At 32.6% G+C, this 14,850-nt stretch overlaps 1 protein-coding gene across 10 annotated transcripts in view; it reads right to left on the bottom strand.

Annotated features, from left to right (window-relative positions):
• Nucleotides 1-14,850, bottom strand: part of RAPGEF2 (Rap guanine nucleotide exchange factor 2) — a 209,940-nt gene that overhangs the window by 40,532 nt on the left and 154,558 nt on the right. For all 10 annotated transcript variants that reach the window (XM_015593293.2, XM_015593295.2, XM_015593294.2 and 7 more), the window contains one exon: nt 4,978-5,109. In XM_015593293.2, coding sequence (XP_015448779.1) covers nt 4,978-5,109 — 132 coding nt within the window. The remainder of the gene's footprint in view (nt 1-4,977; nt 5,110-14,850) is intronic.

Below are 14,850 nucleotides of genomic sequence, written 5' to 3'. Positions count from 1 at the left end.
ATCCAGTAATTGTGCCAGGACTCAAAATCTGATCTAACCAACACAAACTGCTAAATACTTTGCCCACTATAATATTTTGCCTAATTTTCTTAGTAGACTGTCTTCGTAAAAAAAGTAGTTAAAATATAATGAAGCAATGAAATGTTTTCTGCTTTGCTAAGTTATAAAACATGAAATGTTTAAAAATACATATTTGCATATAAACATAAACAAAATACTTGCTATTTTCTAGCTTCCTTCAAACGACAATATTACTAAGATTAATGCTACTCTTTAAACTATTGTAAATAAAGATATGCACACAGACACTTTATATTTAAAAGGTATCTGATTTTTATTGGTCTCAGAAACAAGAAGAAAGGCTTATATATTCAGTTAGGCAAATAACTTCTATCCTAAATTAATTTATCTTCCACATGTACAACCTAACAGATTTAGATGTATATTATAGTTAAATAGTAATAGTCTCAAAAAAAAAAATTAGTAATAGTCTCAAATCAATGCTGAAAGCTCTATGATTTTTATTTATATCAAATGGGACTACATAAATTGTTATTAAAAACATAGTTCTTAAAACTAGTTTATTTTGCATTTTTAAAAGATATCAAGAAAATGAAAAAAACTGAGGATTAAATGCCATAAAGCTTTCGTGAAGCCTTCATTTAACTAAACTAACTACTACACGTTTTATCATTAAGTACTTAAAAAGCATTTATGAAAAACTTTTTGCTTATTAAATTTCCCACACATATGTCCATGTTTAAGATAGTTGTTTAATAAGTATTCTCAATATAAATAAATTTTGTGCAGAATTTCAAACATACATATTTAACTCAAACAGCACCTAAGTCAGACCCTGATATAAATTTAGGCTAAAAAGTTATACTGAATGCTAATGTTGACTCTAATTTAACTGAAACAAAGTGAGTAGGAACTGCAGACAAAATCATATACATGCATATACACACACATACACACACACACACATACATGTAGAAAGTATGAAAATATATTTGGAAATAAATAAAATGGTGGCATTGGTGTGTTTATCATAATTTATGCTATTCTTAATGATATATTATCAATTTTTTTGTTTCAATATAGGCTTTAAAATATACATGTGTGTGTGTGTGTGTGTGTGTGTGTGTGTGTGCGCCTAAAAGAGAAGAACAATTCTTTAAAGTTTTTAATGTAAATTGTTAGGCTTCTTTCCAAAAACTGTAACACTAATAGGTGTTAAGAATTTCTATCTATAAATATTAATTATAAGAAATCTGTGCTAATTTGATGGGAAAAAATAGTTACATATTTAAATCCTCGCATACTCAATTACTAATATGTTTTAAATATTTTATTTAAGGTAAATACATTTGCATGTTCTCTTCTGCAAATCACCTACTTTTGCCCTTAGAATATCGTTATAGTATGAGCTGGGTATTTTTCTCATTAATTTGCATTACTGAATTATATTCTGACTTTAAGTCTCTGGCTCAATTGATCTTTTAATTATTAAATTTTTTTATCATTCTTTATACCATTAAGAGTTTGCTAACTCTTGGAATTTTAATTATGATAATAAAGTGGGACTATAAAATGACTCCCCCAGCCCAAAGACCATTTGTTGAACAACCCATCACTTTCTTCATTCATTTGTCACGCTTCCTCTATTACATGTGACATTCTTACACATGAGTTCCATTTTGCTTGAAATCTCTGTTCTACTGATCTGTCCATTTTTGTACAACTATTTTCAGTGCACCTAAGCCACTGCTCTGACAATCACACCATTTAGGCAGGACCTTAACATGGCTGGAAGTTGCATTGTCTCATATCACCAACTTAGGCATTCTGCTTTCTACCACCAACAACCTTGCTTCTAAGGTAACATGTTTTTCAATTGTTCTCCATGCTCTCCAGTCTTCAAAACTCTATTACCTTCTATATCTAGCACTCACAATTTTAATCTTCTCTAGTGTAATATTTCAACCACATTCATTCAACACATCTTTACTGAATGCCTATGATTTTCTGGCACTGTACTAGGCTCTAGAGAGAAAACAGACAAGAGAGAGGAGCTCCCTGCCTTCTAGAGGCTGTCATTCTAGTAGGCACACAGGGCAACATAGAAATAATCATTTCAATTAAAATCTAAATAAAAAGACTATCCAGGAAAGGAACCAAAATAGAACCTATTTTTTTTTTAGAGGAGAATTAAAACAAAAACAAAAACAAAAACCTCTCTGAGAAGATGGTACTTGAATATGGAGGCAGAAAGAAAAAAAAAGCATCTCGCTAAGAGAAAACGTTCCAAGCAGAAAGCATGCAAAAACAAAGCTCTGCAGTTACAAAGAGGCTGACATGCTACTCCATCCGTCTTTGTATTACACTCATTTAAGAAAACTTCAGTCCTGGGTGAAGCCAAATCTTTATTTTGTGTGTGTGGAGAAAATGTCTTAACAGGGCAAAGGGAAATCACTCTGTATTTGAGGGCACCAACTCAACTGAGCCTCTACTGCTCTGGCCAGTTTGCTTCCTACTCTCCGAAACAACTATTTCAAAACTGCTCTCTCCTTAAAACTCTCTACCCACCAATCCTTTCATTGTCAATAAATAACTCAATTCTTCAGACAGAAAAATAAAAGCCATCAAATAGACACTCTCTCAACTCCCAAACTCCCCACTGCAAACCTACGATGATATGCCCCCTGTTAAAATGAAAGACGGTTTCTTTTCTTAAAGCTGTAGTTATTCCACCTGGCTCCCCTCCCACCCTCTCAGAAAAAAATTATTCTACCCTTTTCTCTCTTGTATACAGCATTTAATTTAAACCTCTGTGTGTCCATCTCATGAACATATATACTCACTTCAATGCGACAACTTTCTCCTAAGTCAGAATTATATAAAGATTAAATGGGCTGACCTGGAAAGTAGATGCCCATCCCTGGAATTGTTTAAGAATAAACCAAATGCTTGATTGATAGAAAGGTTAGCAGAGAATTCAAATACAAGATTGGTCACTGAACCAGGTGCATCTGTGAGGTTTCTTCTCACCTTAAGAATTTCTGATTTTAAAATAACAGATATGGTCTACTGGGAATTTCTATTAACTGTTAAATATTGAATAACCAATAACTAAATTCTTAGATACATACACATGGATTTCTCCTTATGAAGGATATAAACTGATAGGCTACAAGCCTGTCATTAAGTTTGAAATGAATAGCCTTGAAACTCAACTCAAATCAATCAAAATAATACAAAGGGATCTTCTTTTCCAACTACACTCCAGGATAAAACCAGACTGCAGGCTGCAAGCTCCAACAATGTCAGAGCAATCTGGAATTCTCACCACAGTCTGGATTCTCAGACATTCTGATGGTGGCTGAGGACAGCAGAAGTGCCATAAAGATTTTCCTTATGAACTTAAGGTAACAGCACATAAAGCTAGAATTCCCCTCAGAATATGCCTCAATAAATTATATAAACAACTTAATTCTTATAGATTTACCTTCTAGGAGTTCCATTCAGGTTTGTATATACTTGAAGAAAGCAGTGATAACTGTCACATCTCAAACTGTGTTCCCACTACAGATCTTTAAAATGTATAGTCACCTCAGAGTTTAGAAGACATCAGGGTAAATTTACTCTCCTCTCCCCACTCCCATGCTACCTACTTTTAGAAGTTGATTTCTTTTAACATTTATTCAAGAGTCTCCTTTATAATAGGACAATTTATATAAACTAAAGCAAGCTTTTATTTATACTGTTCATTGTCCTGATGCACTTCCTCCTTTAACATTTGAAAATGGGATTACTTTCTAAAGATTTAAGTACAAGTTAATATTTAATGCAAAGTGGAAATTTGAAAAATTACTTTAAAGAGCCAGATTATATTTCTTATTGTAAAATAATAGAGAAATTCTTAATAATCCAAGAATCTGCAAATAACTGCATTTGTGGCACTCAACTATTAGTAAGCTCTCTACAATACTTCTGAATTATAGAAAAGTTTGTACCTAGTATATTAAAACAAAATTAATTTTCTAAGATCTACTAAATTTAGGACTTAAAAACACTTTGCCTTGATGGTGTTCCAACTGTTTAGTTACTTTTAGTCTTTTTTTAAAATAAAAACTTAGCACTGCCTAAACAGCTCAATGATCCTAAAAGACCATATGTTTCTAAAGAAAGAAAGGAACTTTTATCATCATCTTATATCACAATTCCTAAGAAGCCAAGAATTACACTTTGTAAAGTAAGTATTATGTTTCTTTTGTTTGGAACCATCCAAAATCCTATATTAACAATATGTGTTTAAAGACCCCCCAAGGACCTTTTTTGCATATTTTAGTCACTTTTCCAAAATTTGCATTTTCTAAGCCAATGAATTATTCCTTAACGATTAAAATTATTTTGCTTCTAAAACATTTTTTTGAATTGTGCAGTTCTAGTTTCTTTTCTATTCATCGATATCATAAAAATTTATCTTTAACACATAACTACACCTACAGGTAATAAAAAATCCAAGAAAAACAATTCAATGATCCATTCTTATTAATCTCCTTCTCCTTTTGTCATACCCAAGACTTTAATAAAAAACTTACTATAAAAGCATAATTCTGCAGTTTTCTCTTACAGTGTTAGTCAAAAAAGAGCCATAAACCTAATACATTTATAGTCAAATTAACAAAACACAAAGTCAAGAGAAACATTTCCACTGTAACCACTTCTACTGAATATTCTGATAACTGGTAATAGCAGAGACAAATACAATTAGATAGTAGTTCTACTTCCTAAAACAAATGTACAACATACTACATGTCTGTGTGAAGCATAAGCATTAACATTTTATGTACATGGATGCACATATAATATACACACAATATATTTACTTTACAGATTCTATTAATTAATAATCATAATAACTTCTTGGAATACATGAAAATGAAGCACATGACAAGAAAAACATCTTCTTACCTGGTAGATATCAGAAAGACTGCTGCTTCCAGAATCACTAGTGATACTACATCCTGAATGGCTAGAGGAAACGTGGGTCACCTGTGGGTGGAGACTATCAGTAAGGTGGAGTTTTGTGAAATCTGCAGGAAGCTATGGAAGGAGCAGGAAAAACCAGGATTACAATTTGAATCAAGAACTCCAGGAAGACATTTAAAAATTATATTATAGTCTACTCCACATGGTTTAGCCAAAATTATTATTAGGAAAGACCCTTCATTTTTAAATTCAGAAATTACTAAATATTGTCCTTTTTACCAAAAATCACAAAATAAATTTTTAAAGTTTATGAGCACTGAATGAACCTCAAAGAATTCTAAATTCAATGCTCGGATAGGTGGGTTTGGTGGTTAAGATTAACTTGGGTAAGCATTTAATCCAATAAGCTAAAATTTTCAAATTGCATATTACTGAGCGAAGTAGTCCACTACTATATGTTAGCCATCGCAAATGCAACTTTGTGAAAAACAGCAGCTTAAATAAGAAAACAAATTTGAGGTTTCATATGCCTAAATTATATTTAGAGATTATTTTTTAAAATGAGCATCTTAGAAACGACAAAATGGATTGTTACACAAGCAGCTGTGCTAGGCTCTATGGAGAGAGAGAGAAAAGAAAGCCTTCGAAGAACTTAGAATTGAGGAAGTTATGAACATTTACCTATTTATATACAACACAAACATGCCATTTTCTACTTGTTCATGGTTAAACCCTAAATAAATATAGCTCTACTGAACAGATTCATTAGGTATCCTTCAAGTGCTTTCCCCCCTGCCATATAGGCAAGAAAATGCATTGAAAAAGGGAGCACTCATACATTTGCCCATTCAACAAGTATTTACTGAGCCCTTTTCCTCTTACTATGTGCTAGTAAGACATTAAAAAAATACTGCACTTAAGAATCTTGCACTCTCACATCTAAAACTAATATAATATTGTAGATAACTGTAATTGGAAAATTTTTTAAAAATAGAATGAAAAAAGAATTTTGCACTCTTATAAGTCATTATCGATTCTTTTGAATTAAATAAAGGGCACTATAATATCACGCTTATACTATTGGCCAATAATACACATGAGATTTCAAAATATACACTGACATCATACAATACTGATATTCTTTTCTGCCTGCATATTGGTCCTATTTTAGATACCCAGTACGTATCTAAAATACAATTACCTATTTAGCTGATGAATAATAACAAATATATAGACTGTTAAAATAAAACTTAAAAAAGAGTTTACCTTAACGACATTCTTTTCTTTCCTTTAACCTCATCCCTCTCTCCCTCCAAAAACAAGATACTATTCCACAGTTAGAATAAGCCTCACAAAGGAGGTGATTCATGTTTATGACAATGGCCAATGGGTTTTGACACCTCAAAGTTTCAAGCAAAGAGGCAAAATGTATTTATATCTCACATTCAGACCTGACTCAATGAAAAGATTATGATATTCAGTAATATTTAATGTAGTCTGCACAGAAATATTTTTTTTAACTTTATGGGAGACAAGGTATCCAAAGGAAAGATTTTAGCATGAATTTATTAGGGGGCATACAATAAGATACCTAATAAATAGATAAAACACATATGTTGGAGGAGCTCAGAGAAGTGAGATGTTTATTGAAATGTGTAAAATCAGTACAAACATGATGTATCTCATTAAGAGTGTTTTTTTTTTTTTAATGATAATTGAAGATGTTGTGAAATATTAGATAAAATTTAGGAGGATAACAATTTTCCTATAAGGAATAGATAGGTGAATACCACTGAATTAAGAATTTATGTTTTATTTACAATATAGAATAGTAAAATATTTGCAGGATTTCCTCAGGAACATTTGAAGACAGACTTTGCAAAGATGCATTAATGACTATGATTTTTTATGTAGTTCAGCTATAAATATCAGATATTAAAATAATGTTTTCAAAGCTAGCATAAGTAGCCTTCATCGTCCTAGCTACATTTCCATTTAAATTCAGTCACTCGCTGCAGAAGGCAACTGGGGAAACATTACTCAATGGCTCAGTGATTTTAAAAGACATCAATCGATACATGTAATTACAGAATAACAACCTGATTTCTATTGATTATCTTTTATAGACATCACTCAGGTTGATATGTGCCACACAGTATGATTTTTAAAAATTAACTTATAAATATGTCAAATGAAGATGTAACTAATGAATTTTTACTCACTAAACAATTATTTATTCAAGTCTCATAGGACTGACTCTCTTCTCTTCAGTATCTATCAGCTGGTCATCTTTCCTGACTAAGAATTCACTGTGCGGCAAGCAACATGAGCTATAAGAACTCTAAATCTAATAGAAGAGACATGGATCTCATCTCTATACAGACCACATCTATTCATCTATGCCTACTTGCAACCACAAATACCAGAATTACGTGACTATGATAAGAACTGTAAAGCCTGTCTAAAGAGAAAAGAAGAAATATTTTCACTCTTAACAATTCAATTCAATTTTATAAATATGTACTGATTATCTCCTATGTCAGACACTGTTAGACAAAGGAAATATCAAGGTGAATAAGACATTTCCAATTCTAATTGTAATTTCTACTACCCAAAAGTCATTAAAATTAGTGTTATTTACAATAGAAAAATAAATCACAGTTTTTCAAACATGGATTTTTATCTCCCCAACAGCCCCTGCGTTCTTTGCAGAAGAGCATGAAATAATGTCATATTAAACTTAAGAGTAAATGGATAACATGTTTAAAAAGTCTATCCCATAGACTGGGATAGCAATACCATGATTAAATTTTGTTGATACTACACATCAGCCAAGGTTACAGAAGAGGAAAAATTGTAGAAGTTGTTCCTGTAAGGGAAAAGGGTCTGAAATTCACTGATTCGGCCCACCCGCCGCACTCTAATGGAACAGACACTGAGCCAGGCCTAGGGGAAATGAGTCTTATGGGAACTGGGAGTCAGGGGAAAACATTGGCATGGTACCCATGTTTAAACCTGATTGCATCAGGGTAACATAGAATCCCTAGGAAGACAATAACTCATGGTTTGAGTAAAATATACAAAAAAGGGGCACAACATGCCAAAAAATAGGATTCGCTTATTCTAAACTTTTCTAGGCTTGACCCAGTACGTATCTAAAATACTATCTGTATGCTATCAAATTTCAGATGAAAGCAAGGCTATGAATTGTCTGTTGACGCTAGACACCATTTATAACCTAAATTATGTTAGAAAAAAATTGAAATTGGTACTATATACAGCAATTACCTAAATAAAACTAAATATTAAATTAAAAGGAAAATCAACACGTTGTATACATTTTGATCTTAACACCAATATATTTCACAGCAAAGATATCTCTCACTGATATTTTTCTTATCGTTCAAATATTTTTATTTCAATATTTGATGATATGAATATATTACTGCTCGAAATTTTCCTGGATAAAGCAACCTATATTCCTAAAAATACAGTACTTGTGAATCACAACTGTAATAAACTACTGTAAGGCAAATGACTGAATCATAGTTTAACCATAAACACTACAGACAAATAAGAAACAATAAGGGTAATATTTAAATCAGTCTTAAATAAATAAAGCAAGCATAAACTCAATACATTTAATTAAATCTGGATATTAATTATATAATATCTTGTTTTGTTTTCTTTTTTTGGGAGAAGCAAGAATGCTACAACAAGAAGTACTACACAAAAGACTTGTCTTATATATGAATGGGAATTTGATAGTCTTTGATTTATGAATTAACCTAACGATTGGCATTTATAAAATTACTAGCTAATAAATGAGCTCTATGTTGAACATAAATGCAAGTACGAATGCCTTGATATCTCTGACACCACCAAGCAAATACTTTGTGGAACTGGTAACAATCCTCAAATTGGTGATAATGTAATAAAAACTAGGATGGCTACCCTCCTAACCCCAAAAGATATGTTTATGTTCATGTTTTCAAGCTCTACAAGAAAGAGTCAGTATACAACTGGACACGTAATGACAATGTAATAGTTTCATGTTCCACGATGCATTATCATATTGCTAAGAAATGAAATAATTAAAGGAAATTAAAAATAAAAAACAAAAAAAATACTGCAATCATCAGTTGAATTTTATTTAACTGAAAATTTTCCCAACTAACCTTAGAACGCTTTATTTCAATAGTTACAAGAGAACACACAAAGTTTGGGGTGACTGCTGGAATCTATCCAATCATCCCTGGCAGTTTATCTTAACACTACCTAAAGTAAATTAAATATCACACTTAGTGACTAAAAACTAAGAATTTACCCAAATAAATACTATTTTCCCCCACATCATCACTAGAGTTTTGTGAGTAATCTTTACGCTCACATTTTCAATCTCTGAAAGAAAGAGTTGGTATATTACTGGACACATTTCCTATTTTTCTCTGAGGTGTTAGTGAAAATAGAGTTTCCCACATTTTCCATTCATTCATCATTTATTGAAAACTGTGTTGTGAGGAATAAATGAATGACCAAAGCACTTGAAGCAGGGCCCAACATACAGCAATCACTGTAGAAGTGTGTTAGCTATAAATTATCACATGTCAGACTCTGTGTAAGACACAAGTTCCAGCTATAGAATTGCTGTAGGTGGAATCTAAGACTAGATGTCAGTGGGTTATTGAGATACTCCCAGAAAGGGCTTTCATGGCCGGAGTCATCCAGCTGCAGACACTATTCCTTTACCCACTTTAGAACTCGAGCTGTGTTTTAAAAGCAATTCATGTTCTCTCTGAGTGCGCACACACACACACACCATTTTTGTTTTACTACTGATCTTTTCAGATACGACTAGTTCTAGTTCTGACACTCTGAGCTATTTCTACATACAATTTGAGTAGACAGGAATATTATTTAGCACTTCATTTTAAAGACCACTTTATAATATGGTCCACTTTTACTTCTTAAAATCACAATATTTCTTTGAGAACACCAGAAAAGTAAACATTTGAACTTCTGAATATTATTCATCAGAAGTAATTTATACTTCCCTTATAAGCCCTTAAAATATGCTTTAGATCCAATACTCATCGTTGAGTACTACATCCGTCAGTATTCCACAAAACAAAGAGAAAGATTTTTGCACAACATACAATCTCTTTTGTTCATAAATATATATATAAAGGAAAGAAACGAAGTTTTTCCAAAAGCGTCAAGAGATAATTTAATAAACTGATAAATCTAATAATATCCCTCGTTAAAATTTACATAGACATTTTTAAATGTTGATATGACTAAGCTTTACAATGGTTCTACAAAAGCCTGCTTTATATCTACCAGAGAAACCTGCCAAAAATTAATAATTTGTAGGAATTTAATATTCTCCCAGCTTCCTACCAGGCTCAAAAAACACAAGCCTCATTTTAGAGACATATGAAATCATCTTTTGGTCAACTTTCTCCTTAGGCAAGCAATCTTGTGCAAGTTAGTTAACTTCTGTGCACCTTAGTTTCTTCTGTAAAATTAATATAACAACACAATGACTAAATGAAATGATCACGTGACCTACAGACTCTACCTTCCAGATGCCTTTCTCTTTCATTCCTTCTGTCATTTTCCCAGTCAAGGTTCTTTCATCTTAGGTCAGATATTTTTCAAATTCAATGGAGGGTGGGGGGGAGAGAAGGAGGACTAATTTATTTTGGATATTGTCATACCTAACACTATCATTAGTAGTTTACTTACATATATTTCCCCAAAAGTTTATATATTACAGTTTAAGTAAATCATATATTTATATGGAGGGGTTTACTACTTAGAATACTGTATTAAATTATGCCAAGTAAAAAATCTCATTGTCATAATATGCTTATAGTGTAATTGAAATTATATAAACTCAAATTTTCATAGCTAAGAATTCTCTCAAAGTGATAACACCTTAGAGAGTTTGTGCTTTTGTGGGTATAGTCTTATTATGTTTGGCTGCAAAAGGCTCCAAAAGAGTCATGTATTTGGCCCAGACACATGCTGCCAACTAGGTGTGATTTAACTACAAAACATTACTTTGCCATCCTGAGCAAACTGCTTCTAGAAGGCAGTCTGAACAGAAACACCACTGTGCAGGAGGCAAGTGCAATGTGGCCAATGTTTCACTTCAAAAGTTCCTTGCTACCTTCCTACATTAAAATAATATTTAGAGGGAGCTGTAAGAGAGAGGACTTGATATTAAGAGATAGCTTATGCAGATGAATACTGCACATGGCTTTTTGTCCAAACATAAACTTTTATGTTTCAGAATGAGCTACTGAAATGTGGCGGTGACCTAGCCCTCTCTCCAGGACAGAAAGGTCATCCACATGTTTGTTTTTTTAGGATCAGAAACACATAAATAAACCATGAACTTCACTAGCTACAATTGGGCAATTTATAATCTATCTAAAATTTAATTCATACATTTGAGAACTAGGGATTTTGAACACAAATAGAACATTTGAAAGTCTGTCAGCCATGTGATTGATGTTTTCAAGCAAATACTGTCGGTAAGCCTTTTCTATTGAAAGGTGAAAGAAAGCACTGACTAAAAAGAAACCCACATGAACATCACTGCAAAACAGAAAAGTGGAATCCTTTAGTATGACGAGAAAGTGAATGATCTAAGTATCATCTATTACAAAACGTAAGGCTATGCCCCATTTTTCTTAAAGATAAGGCAATAAGATGACCTGTATACCAGTTACTATGTGTCAGGCCCTATTCTAAGCACTTGCAGATATATTAGCTCATTTAATTCTTACAACAATCTTATAAAGCAAGTATCATTATGACCATTTTGGATAAGAGGAAACCAAGACATAGAGAAGTTAAGTGATTTGCACCAAGACCATATTGTGAAAGGCTGGCAAAGACAGATTCCAGCTCTGGCTGTCTGGCTCTGAAGCACACACACTCAAGCAGTAAACTGCAATGTATTTATTAATTTATTAGTTGACTTGAAAACTCTTGGTTATTGATAAAATGGTCAATTTGTCTTGCAGGTTCTTTACATACAAAATCATTTATTATTTATTTTATAAATTAATCTTTAAAGAGTTATGGTGATATCCCGTACTTGCAACTTTGAGATGATATATCCAGGAATCATCATTAAATTTGTGTAAACCATAAAACTTCTTTAACTTCTTTATACCAGGTTCCATCACGTGACCCTTACAAGCATTCCAAGCTAGGACTACTTGACGTCATTTCTGCTTTGTGTTCCTTATTGAAGAGTACTTCTTTGGTATTTTGTTGTTGTTGTTGTTTTTAAAAGGTAAAATAAATGGAGAGAACCTCATAATATGAGACGGAAGCAACTCATTTTCTGGTAGTTAATTTTGGCAGAAAAAACCTTTCCTGATATATAACTTCCCTAACATTTGACAATCAGAAAAAATAATACACACACATATACACAGGGTTAGTTATAAGCTAATCAGCCAGTTTTATCACCTTAAAGAAAGATACCTGGCATAGTGAGAGCAGTTCTCAAGTAATATCGGAACAACTGAAAGTTTGTCATCTGAAAAAGTTGTATTTTTTCATAATGAAAATGTTCATTTGGGACCTAAAATAAAACTTTATATAATTTTCCACAGAAATATTAAGGCAGTCGATTAATTATTGTGTAAATATGGCCAAATGAAATGTCCTGTTGCTTGTTAAGAAACACAGTTTTATGATGGTTTTCAAGTGACAGGCACTCCACCTCACCCCGAACGCACACACAGCATATAATCCCTTTTTTTTTTTTCAACTTATTTGCAACCATCAATAACCACCAATCTGAAAAGCACACGTTTCTCCAAGGGATTCCAAAAAATTACTAGAACACTCAGTCCAAGAAATTTTCAATAAAACACATGGCAACTGTTGGCGCTGAGTCAGGTAATTTAAAAATCCTCTTTTGGTTAGCATTTTACCTATTTAAATTCTAAACTCTTTTGTGTATTTTCTCTATATGTTAGTAATAATTAATGCCATTATTTTGGGGACAAGTACTATGTAATAAGCAACATGCTGAATATTTGATGTGTTTGTTCTAAGCTGCTGAACTTAATTGCCAAAGAAATGGAAGCTCAAACAGCTTGAGTGACTTGTCTAAAGCCACCAAGTAAAAGGCTTCAAAATCTATGCCCTTTTTACTTTGTACCCTGACTTTTGATATTTATTATTTGGGGCTATATTCTAACCTAATCTTTGTACCTGTCTTTTCCCTAATTTAAACAGCACTCACCTTTTCTTTCCTTTTTTTTTATGGTGATACTGATTAACAAAATTCAGTAAGTTTCAGGTGTAAACTTCAACAGTAAGTCATATACATATTGCATTGTGTGTTCACCGCCCATAGTTAGATTTCTTTCTGTCACCACATATTTGACCCCTTTTACCTTGTCTACCTCCCTCCTCTCCCCTCCCTGCCACCCTTGGTAACCACTAGTGTATTGTCCATGTCCACGAATCTGTTTGTTTGTCCTTAAACAGTATACATTTTAAGGAAACTTTACACTAATATCACCATAGGTGCATTTTCTAATGCGAAAGCCAACTCAATAAATACATTTCTTAGTGAACTTTGTGATTATCTATACAGTAATACTGATAATATTCTAGTTACCAAAACTTGAGTTCTCAGTCTCTTGTTTTCCAGGACCAAGTGGGATTGGTGCTATGGACGTAGCAATCCCTGGAGAGGCAGGGGAGTTGTAGTAATACCAGAAGACAGCTTCGATGACCAATTAGACAACAACTTTGATGAGTTCCAAAGGGACTGTGCTTAGTTATCCAGCTGTACAAATGCTCAAGGGAATATGGAGTTAGGGAAATAAGCGTTTAAAGTCAAGGAAAAAAGATTCCTGTGAGATCCATGGAGGATCCTAAGCTGCCTTCTTTGTGAACAAAAATAAACAATTGGTTTGGAAAGAAAGCCTTATACAGAATTAAAAACATAAATCCACAAGTGACTTTTAACTAATTAATAAGTTATAAAAGCTACCTCATATCCAAAAGCAAATGTACTTAGGTCTCTATTAAAATACCATAAAATGGCCAAGACTGGCTAGCTATCTGCCAATGTCCTCCTCCTCCTCCAGGGAACACGGCTGGACTACATTTCCCAGCATCCTTTACCATTATATGTTTCACTATAATTGAGTTCAAGCCTTTGGAGTATGAACACACAGAAGTGATGTATGCCATTTTCACACCTTACTTACAAAAATCTTCCACAAGACCTGCCATATCTTTCTCTGTGCATCAAGACAGTCTCCGTCAGGAGACAACAGAAGATTGGCGTTAAAGATTAAACAACTAAGCTACAAAATGGAGGGGCCTGAAACCATGAATCACCACTCAGAAGGGAACTGTTCACTAAATGATGGAGAGTTTTTGCTTTGGATTTTATGCAAAAGGCAAATAAACTTCTACTTCGTTTGAACCATTATGTTTGTTTGTTTTGGTACAATGGCTAGCATTATATTAACTCATATAAATACTATAATAATCTTCATGACCTATTTGTGAAAAATCTTCCACAATGAAATTCTGAATTCCTTAAGGAGAAGTAGGTATGTACATATATATATATGTACATACACACATATATACATATACACATACTATATACATACATACTTTATGTACTACATTTCATATATTTACAAACTATGCTATATTTATATTTATCTTTCTGTAAAATTGAGATAAGTTTAGTATTTCACTAAGCCAAAGGAATACAATTGCTAAACATTTTATGAAAAATTCTTGGGCTATTTATACAACTTAAAAACAAAATCAACTAAGTATCATAGTACTTTA

The sequence above is a fragment of the Pteropus alecto genome, unplaced genomic scaffold (genome assembly GCF_000325575.1).
Source record: "Pteropus alecto unplaced genomic scaffold, ASM32557v1 scaffold166, whole genome shotgun sequence".
In the NCBI taxonomy this organism is placed as follows: Eukaryota; Metazoa; Chordata; class Mammalia; order Chiroptera; family Pteropodidae; genus Pteropus; species Pteropus alecto.
The sequence above is the reverse complement of the archived record's forward strand: the minus strand, read 5'-3'. Positions and strand labels throughout refer to the sequence as shown.